Source organism: Lagopus leucura, unplaced genomic scaffold (assembly GCF_019238085.1).
Source record: "Lagopus leucura isolate 7727_CA_CO unplaced genomic scaffold, USGS_WTPT01 Super-Scaffold_100018, whole genome shotgun sequence".
In the NCBI taxonomy this organism is placed as follows: domain Eukaryota; kingdom Metazoa; phylum Chordata; class Aves; order Galliformes; family Phasianidae; genus Lagopus; species Lagopus leucura.
Window position 1 is genome coordinate 3,566,806 of NW_024962272.1, and position 21,043 is coordinate 3,587,848.

General features: G+C 38.4%; 1 protein-coding gene across 9 annotated transcripts in view; it reads right to left on the bottom strand.

The window, feature by feature from the left end:
- MPDZ (multiple PDZ domain crumbs cell polarity complex component) overlaps positions 1-21,043 on the bottom strand; it is a 103,020-nt gene that overhangs the window by 44,348 nt on the left and 37,629 nt on the right. For all 9 annotated transcript variants that reach the window (XM_042877427.1, XM_042877435.1, XM_042877433.1 and 6 more), the window contains 8 exons: positions 19,605-19,684; positions 17,734-17,880; positions 16,825-16,992; positions 15,702-15,884; positions 11,220-11,429; positions 9,805-9,963; positions 6,560-6,739; positions 5,449-5,572 (listed from right to left, as the gene is read on the bottom strand). In XM_042877427.1, coding sequence (XP_042733361.1) covers positions 5,449-5,572; positions 6,560-6,739; positions 9,805-9,963; positions 11,220-11,429; positions 15,702-15,884; positions 16,825-16,992; positions 17,734-17,880; positions 19,605-19,684 — 1,251 coding nt within the window. The remainder of the gene's footprint in view (positions 1-5,448; positions 5,573-6,559; positions 6,740-9,804; positions 9,964-11,219; positions 11,430-15,701; positions 15,885-16,824; positions 16,993-17,733; positions 17,881-19,604; positions 19,685-21,043) is intronic.

Below are 21,043 nucleotides of genomic sequence, written 5' to 3' on the forward strand. Positions count from 1 at the left end.
AGTGCCTTTTAGAGCAGAATTTGCTGAAGGAAGATGCAGTGAGCACTCCTCTTGGGTTCTCCTGGCTTTTGATGTAAACCACAAGTTAGTAAGTAATGGGAGGGCAATTCTATTTTTGCAATTCCTTACCATCTTGTCTAGATTGACTGGAAGGAAGATCATCTCCAAAGCAACAGTTAACCACAGCAAACCTTCCAAAGATACTGATAAGAGAAAATTCTGATCATTTATATACAAACATGGCTACAGAAGACTGACCACTTGACTCCAGGAATGTAGACCTTGGGAGACAGACTACAGAACAGGAACTGGCTGAAAAGTTTAGAAAACAACTGCAACCTAGAGACTATCCAGGCTCAGCAAACCAAGTAAACATCTGCCTACACAACTGTCTCAGAGGAAAAAAAAAAAAAAATAAAAGTACTGCTAGCTTTTAAAGAACGAAACTAAACAAGATTTTCACTTATGCTTTTTAGATTTCCATAAATATAAACTCTCTGAATAGTGCTGGTTCCTCATGTTTACTTACAGTTGAGATCAACATTGTTATCCAAGCTATAAGAAGGTGGCCCCGCTATCAAAAAACTACCCCAAAAGCTTCTTAGACAAAGGAATATACATGTCTCTCTATTTCGGTATGTAGAATCATGTTTTATCTTTTGGAAAAACTGAAAAACTACAAAACCACTTTCATGATGGGACTTTATTAAACAGATGCAAGAACATGGTGTTTCAAATGACTGGAGTTTAAAATTTATGATTTGCCAGGGACTGTCAACTGTGACAAGTTCTATGCAAAAGTGCTCGCAGTATTACAGTACCATGACATATCATCCACCTCAGCAAAAGAAGGTAAGGAAATTCAGAACCATGGCAATTTATGGAAAAGGGCTCAAGGGCTTCTGTCAGGGTGCTTTCTGCAGACAGTACATCTCTGAGTATATTTAAAGCCACTGCAAATAGCCAACACTTAAACTATGTTTCACTCTGACAAAGCCAGAAAGTCTTCCGAGAAGGAAAAGCACCTGTACTCTGAAACAAAACAAACACTCTGGCCTAAGTCAGGAGGGGAGAAGCATTGTCTCCTGCCCCAAACCTTCCACTGACTGGCTATGAGATTCCTGTGCTTATGCCCACCCAACCCTCGCTGCCTCCACAGCCACTACAGGAACCTGAAGAGGACAGCAAAAACTGCTTCAACCTACTGAACCTATCAATACCACAATACACCTTTGATCAGTATGTTCAGGGAGATGCAGATTGCAAATCTTTAAAAATGGCAGATTCTCCACAAAATGGTATTTTTGAATTAAAAACACTATAGATAAATATATTCATTATCGGATCTTTTCAGAAATACTGAAACTTAAGATAAAGTGAAAATCAGTGGAAAGAAATTGAACAGCTTGCTTAATTTTGACTATACTCAGAAAACAAGATGATTTCATGTTTACATATGAATATAAAGCTCTTTGATCAAAGCTTTTTCATCTCAAAATACAGTATTTACTGGCCCCATCTTGTGCCTTTCCACTGTAGATCAAAGAATCACAGAATCACAGAATCACAAGGTTGGAAAGGACCTACTAGTCCAACTGTCCTCCCATCACCATCGCTACCACAAACTGAACCATACCTCGTAGCTCCTCATCCAGGCGCCTCTTGAACACTGCCAGGGACAACAACTCCACCACTTCCCTGGGCAGCCATTCCAGTGCCTGACCACTCACTCAGAGAAAAAGCTTTTCCTTATGTCTAATCTAAACCTCCTGTGGCACAACTTGTGGCCATTTCCTTGGGTCCTGTTTGTTGCCTGGGAGAAGAGGCCAAACCCCTCTGGACCAATAGGTATATACAATCAATTGAAAACACTGATAGAAATATGTACTTGGTACCTGCATACAATGTGGTATACAACTCCAGAGAATATTAAAGGTTTACAGGCTGGTTCAGCCCGGTTCCACAACCAGGGGGGTGGAGGGATCTGCAGAGCCTGACTGCACTCCCCCAACGTCAAATTCCCTTGGGGTACACATTGAACATCCCCGTCTCTCTGCATCACTCACCAAGTGGACCCAGGTTCCTGGGCAAAAACAGTTCCACGAAGAGGTTTACCCTTCCCACAAGCTGGAAAGGCCCAAACCGCTTTTCCCAACATGTTCTTTACATGTACTACAGGGACTTTATGTCCCCTGACAGTATTTAGGGAGCTACCAGCACCACCTCGATTGATCGATCTTCTAGCACTGACCAATCAGGTGGCTTTTGCCAAATGCTTCTCCCAATGCTTAAATGTTCTGCCACCTATATTTAGAAAATTAGTTTGTTTCTCCTCAGATCGTTGCCGCTGTTTTTTTAATTATTTTGGGGTCCACTGTTTCCATTTTTCCGGAGGCATGGATCTGCGGATCCCTCCGCCCCGCTGATCGTGGAACAGGGCTGAACCAGCCCGTAAACCTTTTACATTCTTGGTGGAGAATGCAGGCAACAGCTGCTTTAGCTTTTTAGAATCTCTCTCTGCTCTCAGAGAGCTTCGTTGGGAAAGTTTATCTTTTTCACCGGTGCTCACTGGAAGCTTGACCATGAAAGTCCAGGTGGACTGCCAATATTCTGGGATATTTGTAAACTTTGAGCACTGCTATCTTGCTTCTATAAAGAGAGAAAAAAAGATTCTGCTTTCTCTTTTAAACCTGTTTGCAGAGGGAGCTGCTAATTTCACACAACTTGGGATTTTTAAGCGGGCTCCCAGTCTCTCCTTTAAATCCTTTATGCAGGTTCTGAATGCTCACCTGATTGCATTGTTAATCTCCCTGAATCTACATCATTTCAGTCAGTATTTGCATTTATTGTATTCTGAGGAAGTCTTTCCCAAAACCAGAGGATATTGAGTGGCAGGGAGCGTGGAAAGGCTTGGGAGAGACTTTAGAGAGATGGACATCTTTGGTGTCATGGAATTTTACTCCTGAACACCTGAAAGACCCTGAGAGCTTAAACATTTATTTGAGACATGGATGTTGCGGCTCAAGCAGATCTGAGGAGGCACAAATGATTTGGGGCCTGGCTAATGCTTGTCGGGCCTTATTCAATAGTATCCCAGAGAGGGAGAGAGTTTGTGAAATTGAAAGAGAATGTCTGAGAGCTGAGAGGGAGAATCTCCAGGCTGAGAAAGAGAGTCTCCTGGTTGAGAGAAAAGACCTCCAATCTGAGAGGGATATCCTCAATCCGAGAGAGATGCCCTCCAAATCGAGACAGACTCCCTGCAATCCCAAAGAGAGAGTGTCCAGGCTGAAAAGGAGAGTTTCCAGCAGAGACTCCAAGCCGAGAGGAAGAATCTCCACGTCCAGAGAGTCTCCTAGTTGAGAAACAGTCTCCAAATCCAAAGAAAGAGTCTCCAAGGCGACAGAAAATATCCGGGTTAAGAAAGAGAGTCTCCTAGCCAGGAGAGAGAATCTCAAAACCTGGCAAGAGTGTCTCTGAGCTGAGAAAGAAAGACTCCAAGCAGAAGGAGAGAATCTCCAAGCTGAGAGAAGGAATCTCCAATCTCGATGAGGTACTTTCAAATCCGAGTGAGACTCTCTCCAATCCAAACTCGACACCCTCCAAACTGAGTGAGACACCCTCCAATCTGAACTGAATACTCTCATAATTGAACAAGACAGACTCCAAGCGGAGCTAGAGGATGAGAGCATCAGAACTGACCAACCTGACCAACCACAGGAGGCACCACAAGTGATGTCAGTTGCTCCTGTAAGAGGACGGAAAATAAAATGAATCTCAACTCAGAACAGAAGAAAAAGGAGGAAATAGGTCCAGAGGAGTGGCTCCGAGATCCAGGAGAAGCACCCCGGAGTCCAGGGGAAGGGACCTCAGTAAGACCATGGTCACCAATGCCTACGAGGGTAACAAGAAGACCTGAAAGAGTAAGAGGTGAACAAGATATCGTTATCATTGTTGATCGATCTCTGAAAATGAATGAAATTCGAAGTCTGAGAAAAGACTTCTCACGTCACCCAAATGAGCCTATTGCCACTTGGTTACTTCGATGTTGGGACAATGGGGCCAACAGTGTGTGGCTAGATAGTAGAGAAGCTCACCAACTGGGTGGCATTGCTAGGGACTCAGCCATTGACAGAGGCATTGGTACATGCCAGAACCAGGCCTTCACCCTCTGGAAGAGGATGTTGTTAGCTGTAAAAAAAAGTTACCCCTTGAAAGACGATCTGATGCCTGAGAAAAAGAAATGGGCTGATATAGAAAAAGGCATCTGTTATTTGAGAGAACATGCTGTGGTGGAAACACTGCATAGCCCCGATTTCATTCCTGATGAGCCAGACCAAAAGCATGATCCTGAGAGAGTCAGGTATACACCAAACATGTGGCATACATTCACAAGACTGCACCAGAAAGGTGCACCGGTACATTTGCAGCAATGTATGGCAGAGGGGAAAGAAGACCCCTTATAATTGAACTGATTAATAAACTTCAAGACTTTGAGTTACATTTAAGCCCTCTATGAGCTTGTGTTTCAGTCACTGCAAAGGTAGCTGAAAAGCTGAACAGAATGGAGAGCAAACAAGAAGATATAATGATAGACAAACTGTCTACCGTGCCTGATGCTGATGGATCCATGGTGGTAACAGAGTGGACACTGGTGCACAGTGCACTTCAATGCCCTCGAGTCACCCAGGGACAGAATCAATGTATATTCATGGAGTGACTGGGGGTTCCCAAGAGCTGACTATGTTGGAGGCCGAAATCAGCCTCACTGGTAAAGACTGGCAAAAGCACCCTATTGCAACTGGCCCGGGGGCTCCAAGTATACTTGGTATTGATTACCTCAGACAGGGATACTTTAAGGATCCCAAAGCATATCGATGGGCTTTTGGAATAGCTGCTGTAGACACAGAAGGTGTTAAGCAGCTGTCTGTTTTGCCTGGCCTATCAGTGCAGTTGAGCAGCAGGGAGATGGGAGCAGCGCCCACGACGAAGGGCAGGCGAAAAAGAGTGCATAAGGTGACCTTGCCAGGAGTTCTATCTCCTCTCTGTGACAGCAAAGTCCCCCGGGGGATGTAGTTCTTCTTTTCTTCTGGGCAGGTACCCAGGACTTGAGCATTGACAGTTGTATCAAATGTATTAATGGTTTTGTATTAAATGACAATGTATTAAAACTGTATTATTAATATTTAGGATCAACCAAATTCCTTCATGGAAAAAAAAAAATTATCAGTGAGAACAGCACTCTATTTTCTGTTAAAGATGACAGCAAGTGGATTCACTGCCATCATAGCCAAAGAGAACAAAAGCAGCAAAGAGAAATACTATGTTATGCTTTCCGTTTAAAATGAAAATGTTTAGTCTTTACTATTAGAATGGGAAATATAAGAGAAGGAAAGAGAAAGGAAGGATCCCATGTTCTTAAAAGGTTAAAAAACATGAAAGTTATTTTACCTAGACTTGAATTGCCTTTTGCAATAGTGATGGTCTCCTCATACATGTTTTTCACTGGATTTACGATTCTGAAAACTTCTTCCACAGGCAGTAAAAGGCTAGATTCCACGAACGTTCTTTTATCCTAACACAAAGGAAAATAACGTCAGTTCATAATACAGACATAAGAGTATGCATGGACACAGACTTCAGTTCATCTTACCTTTTACCAAAGCTATGAATATAATTAATACAGATTCCCTATATGGTCACTCCATTAAAGATCAAACTGACGTATGTGTTTTCACTGTGGGATAAAGCAAATCTATTGCAAAGTACATTGCTCATTTAGGGACACAATTTACTCTCTTAAAACTAGTGGGATGAATTCAGTGGCTTTCTGACTCATACATTTGAGACACCTGAGAATTCGCTAATACTAAAGTAATGAAGTTAATACAAAACTATAACTCTTTTAAGACTGCTTTAAACACCGAAGGGAAAGAATTGAAATGGAATTGAATAGTGACTGTCTTATAAGGGAACACTACTTGCACAGCCTTAGACCGTGTATGAGATGAACTGCGCAACTCTGCATGAGCACCTGGATGTAAGACTTTCACACCACTTCCCACTGGTTTTCCACACCTGGTTTTCAGCTATGAACCTCCTCTATATGCCCATTTCTTTGTGGAACTTAACAGAAAGCCCTGCCCTGGATCCCCAGTCTGCCCAACACTACGCTTCAGCATTGACTAGTGCCGCAAGGTATGAACAGACTTAAATACACGCGTTATCTCCAGTCTCTGGGAGATTACTTTTTTGAAGCTATAAATTATCTCTTTGGCTAAGCCTACTAAATTCCTAAGTTTTGGATGCGAGCTTCCACATTTACAGTCAAAGAGCCACAAGTTGTTGCTGATCAGTGTCAATTTCAGAAGGACATTCAATGGTTTCATAATGCCTTTCCAAAACCCAGTTTTTCTGGGTTTAAAAAAAAAAAAAAAAAAAGAAATCTTTACTTTTCCAGTGGCATCAAGCTGTGTGTTAGTATTTTTGCAAATTCTTCTGTTGTCAGAGATTCAGTTCAAACTGTTATGTTCTCACTTATATTTTGAAAATGAACACTCACATGTTTGACCTCAAAAGTACACTCAGTCGGAAAAGTCTCATCAGCAAAAGTAGCTGTAGTTTCCGTGCTTCCGTCTGTCTCTGTAGTATTTTGTTCTCTCTCAGTCACATCCATATTGTACGTACTCTCGGTAGACATATGACTATCATCTGCAGAACTCAAATATGCCTCTCCAGTAATCTGTTGAAAACAGGAGGCAATAAATGATCAACATTCTTTTGAGTACACTAAAATGTGAATCTTAAATAGAAACTAATCTCACAGAATCTAATCTCACAATTTAAACATATTAGTTCTAACATGAGTACTCTCAGCAGATTTCTAAACACAGTTTACTACAGAATTTATCTGATTTCTGGGACAAATTATTCCATTTTATAATACCACGAATCAATGAAGACGAAGTTACTGCTGAAATTCTATTGATGTGTCAGTCAGTAAATCTTCACAAACTCAGCAAAGAAATGTCAACTTACTCTCAAATGAGACTTAACAAGCTTCAGCAATCTAAAATGAGAGTACAGCTGTCTTTTCTCAGGTAGAAAAAATTTGCAAGACCAAAGTTTTTATTCTCAAATCACTTTCCAATTAAAAGCAACTTCAAACAATTTATAGAACAATCATACAGTCTGATTATCCATGTAACTGAGAAGAAATGTTTTTATGTTTGTTTGTTTGTTTGTTTTAATGTCCCTTCTGTACAAGGAGGGAATAGTAAAAACTCAGTTAAATCTCAGCAAATGAATGAACACTTAAGTTTTGAAGTTTTGAAGTGTGACAGCTCTGAAATGAAATGACATAGTTACAGAAGTTTAGCAGTCAGTACATATTGCTAGTGTCATTATCCAAAACAGCCATACCAAGACTAAGTTCTCTACATCAAACTTGCTTAGACTTTCAAGATTACTTGATCTCCCATTTCAAGTATTTTTAAAGGATTTCAATAATCACAAGCTTCTGAAAAAATACTCAAATCCTCCTTAGTTTCCAAAGTAATTAATTTTAAAAACACATAGGCCATTACATATTAAGAAGATGCATTAAGGATTAAGAGGTTATATGCAAAGGCTCTACGTCACTGTTACATATTCTTCTCAGAAATACAGCAAACGTAGTCACAAGAATCTCTACCTTTATCTGTCTAACTATTTTATCCACTGATCCGTTTAAGTCCTCTATTACATTTCCATAAAGTGAGAAAAACATGATTCTCCAGTTTGTTTTCCAGAATACATTAAATCAAAATTCACAGGATTTGGGGATATTTTGTATTGTTTTTCTCCCACAGCCCTGGAATTTTTTTCTTTGACAGAATACCTACATGCTTACACTGTCCCTAGACCAGACCAAAAATGGACCATTTGTAAATAACACAACTGGTTTAAGTAACATCTGAAAAAATAACTGAGCAAGGCCTAAATACTACTGATCTGCACGATGTAATCAATGAAGTTTCCTACTTTTTGATAATCAGAACATCAGAACTATATCTATTTAAATGAACTCATAAGGCTTCAAAGACAGCCAAGGACATACACCTTTAACTCTGTTTCAGATCTGTTTTTAGATCACTGAGAGTATATTCACTGCAAAGACTCAGACAGTTTTCAACATTTTTTCCTTATGTCATACGTGCATATTAAAGTAGCAACATATAACCTTTTAAAATTTATTTCATTTAAAGAAAAGCCAATGCTTTTAATTTTGAAGACAAACAAAATGTCAGGAATTTGTAGCAACAGCTGCACATGACCCCATAAGAGCATTACTTTGACCTAAAATTGTTTCTTGTCAGCTATCTTTAAATTGATGGTAAAGGCATTCATAATCTGTACTTCAACTGCCCCTCAAGTTAGAAATAGCTCAAATATCTCAGTATTCGTCATAGCATCCAATGGCACCTTTTTTTTTTTTTTTTTTTTTACTACATTTTACTGCTTCCAAACTCTTCTTTTACAAATTGATTTCCTTACTGTGTTCACTTTCTGAAGCACTTCATAATTGCACACTATTAAATCTTACTTGAAGAGAACAAACTCTTCTTACTGGTGCAAAGAGAACTGTGGAAATTCAGGACTCTAATCTTAAAAAAAAAAAAAAAAAAAAAAAAAGAAGAAGAAGAAGAAGAAAGAAATGGAAACCAAATCCTTCTTTAAGTCAATATCAAAAATTAATTCAGACTTGGTAAAGTCTCAACATGATATATTATGTAAACCGAGCGCCTATGTTATTAAATGCTTCTCAGCATGAAAAATGCATAATCCATTTAAGTAACAATTACAGGGTTAACAGCACAATCTGCCTCACTGGCACAGCAGAGATGTGCTCTTCTGTAGATTGGAAGAAGCCATTAGAAGATGAATTTAGCTTTTCAATCAGAGCGTTGCAAGGGATGAATATACTCAGGGTAAGGGATAAAGGAAGATACTGTAGCAGAGGCATGAAGGTAAAAGCAGAAACTACTCTGTTCAAGACCACTGACTGCAAAACCTAGAAGAAATTCCTACAGCGTTGCTTTCAAAGACCATCAGTGCTAAGAAAAACGACTCAGAAGACTCTGGATTACAGAAGTAAATCTACAGATTGAAAAGAGAAAGGAGAATGAAAAGCTACTAAGAGAAATAAAGCCAATTCTGATACAAACAATCACATGGGTATGTGACCAACAGGAATAAAGACAGTAATAGTCTTAAGAACCTTAACTTCATTTATTAAGTTGAAATATAAATGATCAGCAGTCAGAATTTTGATATGGCTTTTATTTAAATATAGTAAAATAATAATTCATTCAAGAACACGGTAAATTAATTAGTAAATATCTAATTATTGGGCAGTAAAAAAGCAAAGTTTAGGACAAAAATTTAATCTTTTTATATCTAAAATACTGCAGAATTATGCAAGTGTTTTATTTTATCATTCTTTAATATGCTTTCAAAAAATACCAATTATGTTTCCGCAGAAGACCGATCACTGCAGCTTTAACATTACAAATATCTCACAGTACTTTATCTGGTTATACAAAGCTCAGCCCCAGTTTTCAACCTTCCACTGCTTCTCTCCCATACAGACAACACCAAAAGACTCAAATACTATTTTGAAGAAAGCTAGACTTTAAACTTATAACAAATGTTGGTGCAGATGGAATTGGAACAACACGAAGCATTCATGTTTAGTAATACAGTGGCACAGAGGAACACTGAGCCTTTCTACATTCGTAAGCAAGATAAAACCATATTCCTTTTTACCTTGGGAGTTGACGTTGAAAAAGGGAACCTGAAGTTGAAATCCTCACTACAGAAGCTGCCAGACGTAACTGGTGATGAAGGCAGAAATATTAAATTCTCCGTAGCAAACTGAGATTCAAAGATGGGTTCAACAGCCAGACCAGCTCCGCTGGAGTCCACCTAACAACAGAAGCAATTTAATCAGCCAGGCTATCTGTAACCTTCACACCACATAAGCCCCAAACACATGCACCTCAGTAACTACCTATTGACTCACTGTTAGCCCTTTTTTTCCCTCTCTGCTTTTACAATGAAGTTACATTTGCACATCACAGTAAGAAAAATTTTTGCTTCTGGTAATGATCAGTTATAATCAATGCCATTCTACTGATTTGAATTCAGTACAGCAGAGACACTACTCAACTTCAGTTGAGTTTACTATAGATAATTCAGGAAGATAAGATGGTAGCCCAGTAGATTTTTAATTTAATGACGTGAGATTTCACTGTTACAGAGTTTAGTAAGTACCAGGCGTCCCTATATAATCTAGAACTAGATGTTTACTATCCCAGCAATCCTCCACATTCTCCTTCATTTGTAAATTTGTTCATTTGTTCATTTATAAAATGTGACACCTCCAGATCTGAAAGGATATGAAGACTTATGTATGGAGGAAAAATGAGGTCTCTAGGCTGGACAGAAAGTAAAAGCTGAATTATCAAAATGCCTGGATGTATAATTGCCCAGCATTCTTACTGACATGCTGCCTTAGTAAGCATAGGTCTCTAGATATAATCCTTTTTACCACTGAAAAAACAACACACAATCCAAATCTTAAGGTTAATCATCTCCTCTTAAAACTCATTAGGTATTTTTGCCTCAGAATGGCTGAAGGAAAGCAGTTACTCAGTGTCACTCTTCAAACTGCTAGAGACAACTTTTCAAAACCAATACCGGAATTATTTATACCTGTACCAAGCTATCCAGTAGGCTCTGAAGCATCTGAAAAGTATTCATCTTTCTCTGTATACAAAGTGTACAGCCTGTATATCTGTAGCAGGCCAAAACTTGTGATGTAGTACAGAAACCAAATTCCAGAAAACAACAGAAGTGACTTTATATCATCACACATTTAGAAAACCCAGTAATGAACACAAAATTCTGCCTAGCAAATAGCAGCCCTAAAAGACTGTGCTGATTATAAGATGCTTCACAGTTTTATTAGCTAGAAGACCCCACATACTAGGTCCTGCTTCACCATACCATCCATAAACTACACAGGCCAGTCCTAACTGCAGGAAAAAAAAAAAAGAATCTGCATTTTTCTGCGTCATCCAGCTGTATTCCAAAGCACACCAAGTGTATACAGAAAACAGGATCATTATATACCAGCTTAAATGACAGGAAAAGTACCCATAAAATTCCCAAATTCTTACAGGCAGAGGTTTGGCAACTCCTATTTTAACTGTTCCTGCTGGGGCTCCTTTCAGCGCTTGTACTGCTTCTTCTAGGCTGCCATTTTCCAAGCTGATATCATTGACAAACATAAGTCGATCTCCAGGAGAAAGTCTGCCATCTTGCTCAGCCACACCACCAGGAACTAATGAGCGAATTAGAATTACAGTTTTTGAAGGGTCAACAGGATCCTAATGAAGTAAAAAGGAAGACATTTCATTTTATTTAATCCTTTTTGTCTCGGTAAGACAATTCCTATGCATGTATTCTTAATGACTGCCAGCACATCTCTGCTCTAGATTAACCCTCTGCAGAAGTACAGACCTCAGTCCATGCTACCTATACATTCATGCCTCCTCTTACTTACCATTCTTAATTATGAAAGCTATTACTTTTTTCTAGGTGCTGTTTCATCACAGAGTGCAGCCTGCACTGCAACAAGTAATCAAACCTAAAAATGCAAATAATTCCTATTGCAATGACACTGCAGATTTCATTCTCTCTTATACCCAGCTGTCTGTAAATACAGCAATACAGTGCAAACTGGGGAAATGTTCACATATGCTCTTTAGTGGAACAAAGGGCTCATTTCAAAAATCACCTTGTATTTCACTGCACCAGATCTCAATCAGCTGGAAAAGCACTTCTAAGGACTAAAGTGCTTGTGCACACCTAAAACAAAGTGAAGCTCTCTATCCAAAAAACAAAGCAAAAACCAAACCAAAACAAAAACCCACAACCTTTATTAAAATTCCCATCCTCCAATGCACGTTTTTTTTACAAACTAACACTGAGCTCTAATAATGTGAAGGTATGATTCTGATATAACAATTATAACAGGTGCAGAAACGTATGTAATTGTTATAGAATTACATTGACAAGGAAAACCAGTAGCTGTTAAAACTTCACAGAATCACAGAATTGTAGGGGTTGGAAGGGACCTCTAGAGATCATAGAATCCAGTTCTCAGCCCATCTCACCGCCCACTCATCTATCCCACACTTTCTCAGCTTTGACACCAGAATGTTGTAGAACAGTATCCAAAGCCTTGCTGAAGTCAAAGCAGGCAACTTCCACTGGTATGCAGATAACTTCCACTGCTTCAAACAATTCAGTTGCAGGCACAGAAAAGCCGTGAGAAATGTAATACTGTACAAGCTTTACTGATAGCAAAGGAAAGAGAAAAGCAAACACCCACAAACGGGGAAGCAACTGCAGTAATTTTCCACGCCAAAATGCCAATTCCAAAAAGGACACACACCATAAAAGCAGCATCCCAAACTGCAGAATTTAGAAACTGCTGAAAGCAAAAGTGAAAGAGAAAGTGAAGGATGGAAGCAAGGGTGGTCTGGAGGGAAGGAAGCTAAGACCACCCCTGATAATTTGGGGCAATTAATGCAGTAAGGAAAATACCATGGCGTAATGAAATGCTTTATAAGTTGATATACAAGTAGATATTATGTTTGGACTTGAACACTGATAGATTCATCTACACTTTAAAGACTACCTCTAATGCAATTTGAGATGACATTGCACATCATATTTTTTGAAAAAACAAACAAGAAAAATTTCCATTGTTTCTTTTCTGATTCTTACACCCCTCAAGTTCTTCCTGGCATAAAGAATGTAAACTTTCCCAAAGGCCTGTCGTTGTATAAAACATGATAAATATATGAGCATAAATATAGCCCTGATTAAAGTCAACATCCATTGAAAATTTATTAAAAATATGTGATGGATAAAGCAAAAAATAAACAGAAACCTTACTGCTAATTTAGCTTATTGTTCACACTATTAGATGGAAACAGAACTTTCACTGACAAACTGAAATGAAAGATGAAACTACATCTCACAGGTGAGAACACAGGATAAATCACAGCTATTATAAATAGACAAAAAACGAAGGTAAGTATGTTTCAGAAAGCCATGGAGTCCTGTATGATATAATAAAACTCAAACATGCAAAATATGTACAACTTAAGGTATATCCAACAACCTTTATAATAACCACACAGGCAATGACAGTTTGTGCCTATACTTCAGAAGAGTCTGAAGCAAAAGCATGTTTTGCTTTGTGCTGATACACATTCCAAATACTCAGCTCAGCTATGGAGTCTCGCTGCAGAGCATTAAGAATAACACACTAAACCATAACCTCCATATACTTAGATACGTGACAATTCCTACATATTTCAAATTAAGAAAACTCTCGTTCTTCACATTTACCTGCATGCAAATGCAAAATATTGATGAGGCATAGTTTAAGCTATGTTTAAACTATAGTTTTCTAAGGAGTGCACCATAGGAATAACTTCTACCTACTAGTGATCTCACATTGTGCTTTTCATCAATTACAAGACCCAGCAGAGACCTGTTAGAACATAAAACACCCTGGCAAAAGCCTACCCTGGCCAGAAGAAAAGTTACTTAACTCTGCTGAGAAATTAAAAAATATTCACAGTGACAACGGAAACAGAGGTGAGACATTTGTTGGAACCTGACCACATGCAAACAGGAGACAGACATGCAGCTGTTCTGATACAGGGATATAAGAATCACAGCTTGAGACGACTGGGAATTTTGAAGTCAAACACAAAACTAATGAGGACACCTAGGCACATCCTAGATAGACAGCAGCTAAGCGTGGGATTTCAGAATTACAGTCCTATATTTTAGTAAATCCTGCTTTAAGCATTTAAGTCCTTTATTGGATCTTACTCTAAGCAAGGGCACCCTCACTGCAGATGCAAAATTCATGGCAAGATGCCTGAATATTCTAAGACATCATCACAACTGAAGCACATCAAAGGGTCAACTTTCTCAAGATGCTAGTATTTTACTCATTTATTTTTCAGGATAAATCATTACCATTTGAACCTGTAAAATCATAAAGTCATACACTGGTTTGGGTTGGAAGGAACTCTTAAAAACCACCTAGTTCTATTCCCCAGCAGGGACTTTTTCCACTGGAAAAATGGACACTTCAGTTGCCCAAAGACTCATCAAATCTGACTTTTTACACTTGCAATGATGAAGTATCCACAACTTCTTTAGTCAACCTGTTCCAGAGTCATAGCACTCTCATGAAAAATTTCTTCCCTTACAGTCAATCTAGTTCCACCTTCTTTCACACTGAAACAGTAGACACTTTCAGTGTATATCCTGCTAAAAAGTCTCTGTATTGTGGTGAAGCCACAATAAAACTTCACCAGAGACTGTGAAGAAGCCAGGAAGACTTAGCTATGTTGGTGTTCTGTGCATTTCCTACACATGGGGATTAAGACCTCTTTTTCTTAGGGAGCTGCCTGTCCTGCTCTCCTTTATCCCTGAGGGCAGTTCATTTCCCAGGGACTCCTATAAACCGATTTTTTAGACAGATGGAAATTCACTCCTAAAATTCAAGATCTTCATTTTACTCTTCACCTGGCCCGTATCTCTCAGGATCATGAATTCCACAAGGGCATGATCGCTGCAGCCCAAGCAGTCACCTACCCTCACCTCTTTATTTCATCTGCATCGGTAAGCTTCAGGTCTAGTAGAGCTGCACCCCTGATGGGGCCATATATCACTTGGCTTAAGAAGCTATCCGAGAGTCTCCTAGACTGCTCAACAGCCGGCTGTACTGCTTTTCCAGCAGATATCAGAGTGACCGAGGTACTATCGCAGGATCAGAGCCTGCAAGCACAATGCCTCCTGCAGCTGATTAACTATGCTTCACCAGCAGACTCCACTTGATCAGGCTGTGTGTAGCAAACTCCAACTATGCAGTCTCCTTGTTTGGATTTGCCCCTAATATTTATTCACAGCTTCTCAACAAGCTCATATCTGTTCTTCAAAGACAACTCTGTGCAGTCAATCCATTTTTAACGCAGAGGGCAAAACCCCCACCTCTCCTTCTTTCCTTGCCTATCCTGAACAGTTTATAGCCATTGAAAACAATGCTGCCATCGTGTGACCCACTCCACCAACTTCCAGTGATCACGATTAGATGATAGCTTTCTAACTGCACAGCAGCTTCAAATTCCTCCTGCTCTTCACCTATACTACATGCATTGGTATGGAGGCACTTCATCTGCACTACTGACTGTTTCCTTTTTTTTCCTAACTCATTTGAGTCACTTTACACATTACTCTGCTGATTCCTAATTCCTCAGCAGCCCCTGGCAACTCCCTGTTACTCAAAACTCTCATTATTTTTCAAAATCAAAGCTCTCCTTATAACTTTGGCCAGCTTGTTGGAAAAGTTTTTCCAGACTTAGTCAGATGAACTCCATCATTAGTTGTAATACAATAAAAGAAATAAGCAATGTAGCTAGTAAGATGCTTGCCAGTAGGGACAGCAATTTAGCTTTACTGTATTGATTTCCATTAACATTTACCACTAAAACACTTGTTTACATCATACTGTGAGACACAAATAATATATTTTGTTTCATACTCAAAGAAAAAGGTATAAAAGTTACCTGGTAGTCCAATATGCTAAATCCAAGTCCCGTGCTTCCTTTCTCCAGCTCAGTATGCTGTACTTCTGCTTCCCACATTGTGAAAGAAGAGTTCTGCATTTCTTCTATACTCTGAGCTGTAGAAGTTTCCAAAGCTGTTTCTTCTGTGTTCGAAGAGCCAGTGAATTCAAGATCTATATGAGCCTGTTAAAATACAGTGAACATTACACAACTGTGAACTTGCTGAAAACATTCACAGAGAAAGAAGATAACTTTTCTCAAAACAATGAGAAAGTACAAACATTCCGTAGAGTAAGAAAACAAGCCTGATTATGTCTAGCACAGAATGAATACTTTTGAAACAAATTATCGATGCTGCAAATATATGACAGGACTCCCCAGTAAAATTATTTACAAAATGGAATTTCTGTCAAATAAATTCAGAAAATCTTGTTAGTACATACGGGCTCAAATACAAAGAAAATATCTGTTATTAAATGATATGCCTATAAACAGGCTTCAACCAAAACGCAGTAGCACTGAGTGAGAACATTTGCAAAAAAAAAAGGACATACACGGAAACACATGTATATACATACACACATGTATATACATCTTCCTTTGATTTCATAACAAAGCTCTGCAAAAACCAACTGAATGTTTTGACTTGTCCAGAAGTCAGAATTTCTGCCTTTCCTTCACATCAGTTTTGTTGTTTTGTTATACTGAAAGCTGTTTCTACATGTTTATCACATCAAATTGTGTAGAGCTTTTAACTTACGAGTGACAGAAGCTTGCCAGCCATGAAGTGCACGTTCATTTCTACTCAACACAACCCAGAACTTGTGTTGAGTTCAAAACCAGATGAAATGTAATCAGACTCTAAAAAAGCCCATCCGTAGAAAGAAATCCAAGTAACCTGGGTAGATAGCTCTGTGTCCTTAATGGCTTCTGCACATGGCCTACCAGTATGTACATCTTCTGGCTGACCAAACATACAGTTTGCTTTTTTCTATTTATTTGGTTCCAAGACCTAAAATATTAAAGAGGTATTTCTAATCTTACAAAAGACCTCCTCATGCTTTTCTTCAAGGAAACAGTCTTTCTCTTAGGATTTTTTTTTTTTTTCTCTTTTTTTAAATACCTTTTCTGCAAGCTGAACCTCAGATAGACTTAGACTCTCCAGTACTTCTGTGTGACTGACAGAGGGAGCCACTGGCCGGCAGCACACCATTGTCACCTTAATTGGCAGTTCTTTCAAGATATTGACTACATCCTTGTGGTTTTCTCCAAGCAAAGAGATCTCATTCACCTCAAGAAATGAAGAATGCACAGTGTTTAGTAGAAGTACAGAGAAAAAACATGAAAAAAAACAGAAAAACATAAACCAATGACCTGATTATTTTAAAATTATTCATACACATTTTTTACAAAAAGCTCAAATGGACATTTTCAACCCTCAGCGTCTACTCAGTTTGGAGTTCAGAACAAGCCACCAAGACACGTTTTGAGCTGGAGAGGCTTATAAATTGTGGGATGCCATCTTACAAACACCACATACTCTGTCACTTCATAGAACCTGAGTAAAGCATGTAACATACACACATGAAAACAAACAACACTAGCTGACTTGCATGAAAACAGGTATATTAACCACGAAAACATACGGATCATGTTGATTTCTCCCAGTCACGCAACGCAAACTCACATCTTCATTCTAAGAAAATAATTTAGAAAAGGAAACAAACCACTGTTTTACTCTCTTCACTGTAAAGGGATATTTCTAGTAAGCTTAAATGTTTTTGCTAGATATTCTCCTTTCTTGGCCTTCAATTTAATCTGAAAAAAATCAGCTGTGAGCTGAGATATGCAACTAAGCACATGTAAAATAAGATGCATAAGAACATGTGAAGTAACTGCTGAAACAACTCTGGTTATGGCTGGTATGAAGTGTAAATGTGCTACATTCCCAAACTTGTAACCAGTGAGAAGCAAATAATTTCTCAAAAATCCTACTAAAAGCAGACCAAGAAAAAGTAGAATTTTTTCTTACTTCCAGAAGCTCATCACCACTGAACAGTTTGCCACTTCGTCCAACTGGCCCCTCTGGTAAGATTGATCTAATGAAATGATGTCCCACTGTAGCTTCAAGGCTTATTCCTAGTCCACTGCTTTCACTGAATTTGCTAACCACAGCAACCTAAGATTAAAAAAAAGAAAAGGTTGCTTTGGACAAATTTGCAGCTACATCCATAACTTTCAGATGCTGTTTACATACAGGGAAATCATTACTTCAGAAAAGAGAAACTAGAAATATTGCAATTTTTAATGCAGACTTTTAGACTGCAAGAACATGTATGCTTCTTAGCTTAGGTCTTTCAACAACACTGTTGAAAAACAGTAGAAACAGATTAAAAGAAAGAATCCAAATTATACTTTCCAATACAATAAAAGCACTGAGAGGGCAAAAAAAATCCACAAGATTAAAATTAAAATCTATAGGCCACATTCAGTGAACGTTTATGCAGTCACAAGCTACTAGACTACTGTGGTAAGCAAACTATCATTATACATTCACAGAGTGTAATCCAGGAATCATGACAAATAAAAACCTATTTGGCATAAAATAACTACATTGCCTAATGTGTGGATAAGAAGTGAGCACCACAGACCCATTCTTTAACCTGCCTTTAGGTGGTGATTTAGATTCTGAGGCAAAAATTACAAGAAAAAAACAAAAGAATACAAATTGAAAGAGAGTCCAATTCAATGTGATTCATGAAAAACAGGAAGAGGCTCTGCATACTCAAATTTGCATTTATATAATAATAGGAAAAACGCTTGGATCAAATGAGAGTCCTGCAGTAAAAACTGCAGCTTTAATCACATACATTACTTCAGCACATGCAAGTGTATGCAACAACAAAGTATCTAATTGTACATATTTTTGCAGAGACTACTTCAAAATTATACGCTGACGTGATTAAGTTCTAAACTCAGATACTGTGTTCCAGCTGTACGTGCAACAAATATCCTAGGCATTATTTATATCATTATACTGAACAATTCATTCATGATGAAGAACTGGCTAGGAGATTTCAAGATCTAGTTTGAATTTTGGCTGATCAAGGAAGCATTGAAATTTACCTCCAATACTGCTTTTTGTCTAATACACATTACCCTCACGAAGGCAGGAAATGTGTGAAACAATAGGCATTGTAACCTAAGATACTTGTGATTATTTGTCTTAGTTCCAGCTGGGGCAGAAGTGTTTTCTTCAGTGTCTGATACCATGCTATCTTTTGGTTCTAGGAGAAAAACAATGTTGATAACACACCAATGCTTATAATTTGCTAAGCAGCATTGTACAGAGCCAAGGCCATCCTGAGAAAACAGCCAAAGGAGCTGGAAGGGAACAGAATTAGGACTGCTGACTTAATCTGGTCAAAGGGGTATTCTGTACCACATGATTTCATGCAGAAGGAGTTTTGAAGGGAGTGGGAATTCATCTCTCTTCTGCTGCTTTGCGGCTAGCTGGGCATTGGTGAGGGAGTGTGAGCAATTGCTTGCGTATCACTTGTTATATACATTTATATAATTGTCACAATTATTATCCTTTTCCTTTTCTCTATCTTAGCAAATAGTTTATTTTTCTCAATCCATGAGTTCTACTTTGCTTTTTCAGTTATCTCCCACATTATACTGGGAAGGGGGCAGAGGGGTACAAGTAAACAGCTGTGTGGTGCTCAGTCACCTGTTAAACCAAAACATTACTTTACTAACATCACTATAGAAAAAAAAATATATATATATGGAAAATAAAAGCATCTTTACAGATTAAGGGACATGTGTATAATTTTTTTAAAAGGAATACATTATACACATATTAACAAGGACAGTTAATAACAATTACAGTTTACTTACCACTATTTCATAATTTGACCCCATTATCCTCTGCCATTTTGCCTTCATAGCTGCTTCTTCTGTAGCACTCAGCTGGAAATCTATAAGTTATATTTCAGATTACTAAGACAAAAACTAAAATGTTCTGTTTATTTCAATCACTGCTAAGGCAGACAGATAAAGCACCATGCAAGACTGCACAATGAATCCATGATGCCAGCACTCTCCTAAATATCACTAAAATCTTGACATGCTTTGTCTCATCGAGTTTAGGCTTGCCAGTGGGAAAACTTGCAGAACTGTGGCAAATAATTTGCAACATGCACAACTTGCAACATCCCAGCCCCCAAAACTGAATGTAATTTGAAAGAGGAAATTCAACCAAAACATTTGTCTTAAATGGCTGGGAAGAAAGGAAACATTGAAATTAACCCCAGTGTTCAGAAAGACAAGCAGACACAAAGTAAATGAAAGTTACACACATGCCTCAAACATTTGTTCAGTCAGACTTTATGTGGGCTGATCAGACCGATTCAGTGGGATGGCTGAAATATTTACAGATGTGATACTAAATCCTGTTCCTTTCGGACAGACCCTATGTTTTATACAGAGTAACCAAGGAAGAAGTTTTCAAACAAAATCTGTTATTTTCAGAAGTGTAAGCATGACTCTTAAAGATCTTTTAAACATGTAGGCCTTAGAGTGCAGTGAAAGAAGATGTGGCAGCTTTTATTATTTTTTTCATTACATTCACTTAGGACCACCCATATGAAAATAAGTAACTAGCTAAGTATTCACTAAAGAGCAACAATGAAATCACTACTGGAATGGAAGGAGGAGAGAAGAATCACCATGCTACCAAAAATATAGTGACAGGCTAAACAGAACAATGCAGCAGCTCTTAAACTGAATGAAAGTTTATCTGCAAGCTGAAAAAACAGGGAAATTATTTTCTCCTGCTCATTTTTTCCTCATTCAAACTGCTTATATTCTACGGCAGGAAATAAGCAAAGAAACAGACAAACAAGAGCCAGTATTTAGATTAAGCAGTACAGCAGATTCAATGGAACTCTACACATTCACAGTCCTCAGCCCATGCTGTGCATACAGTCAAGCAGTCAAACTCTTTAGGGCTGAATGCTCACCGGAAACAAAGACTAGAATCTTCATTAAAAGATTAAGGTCTGAAGTCACAGTGACTTTCCATAAGAATTTGAAGTGATTAACAGCCTCAGTGTCATAAATCTAAACAGAGCTCAGGAATATTAATAAAAATAAAGCCAGCTGCATAGGTGCTACATATGACAGTACTTCCTCCAAAGCAGAGACCTTGAAGTATCTAAGAAAAGGCCTTAAAAACAAATTCTTCAGCTACCTAGAAAAATGGAAAGCAGAAGTTATAGGAAGATACACAAAAAATATCTACTAAAAAAATCATATGGGTGGATGTTTTTCAGCTT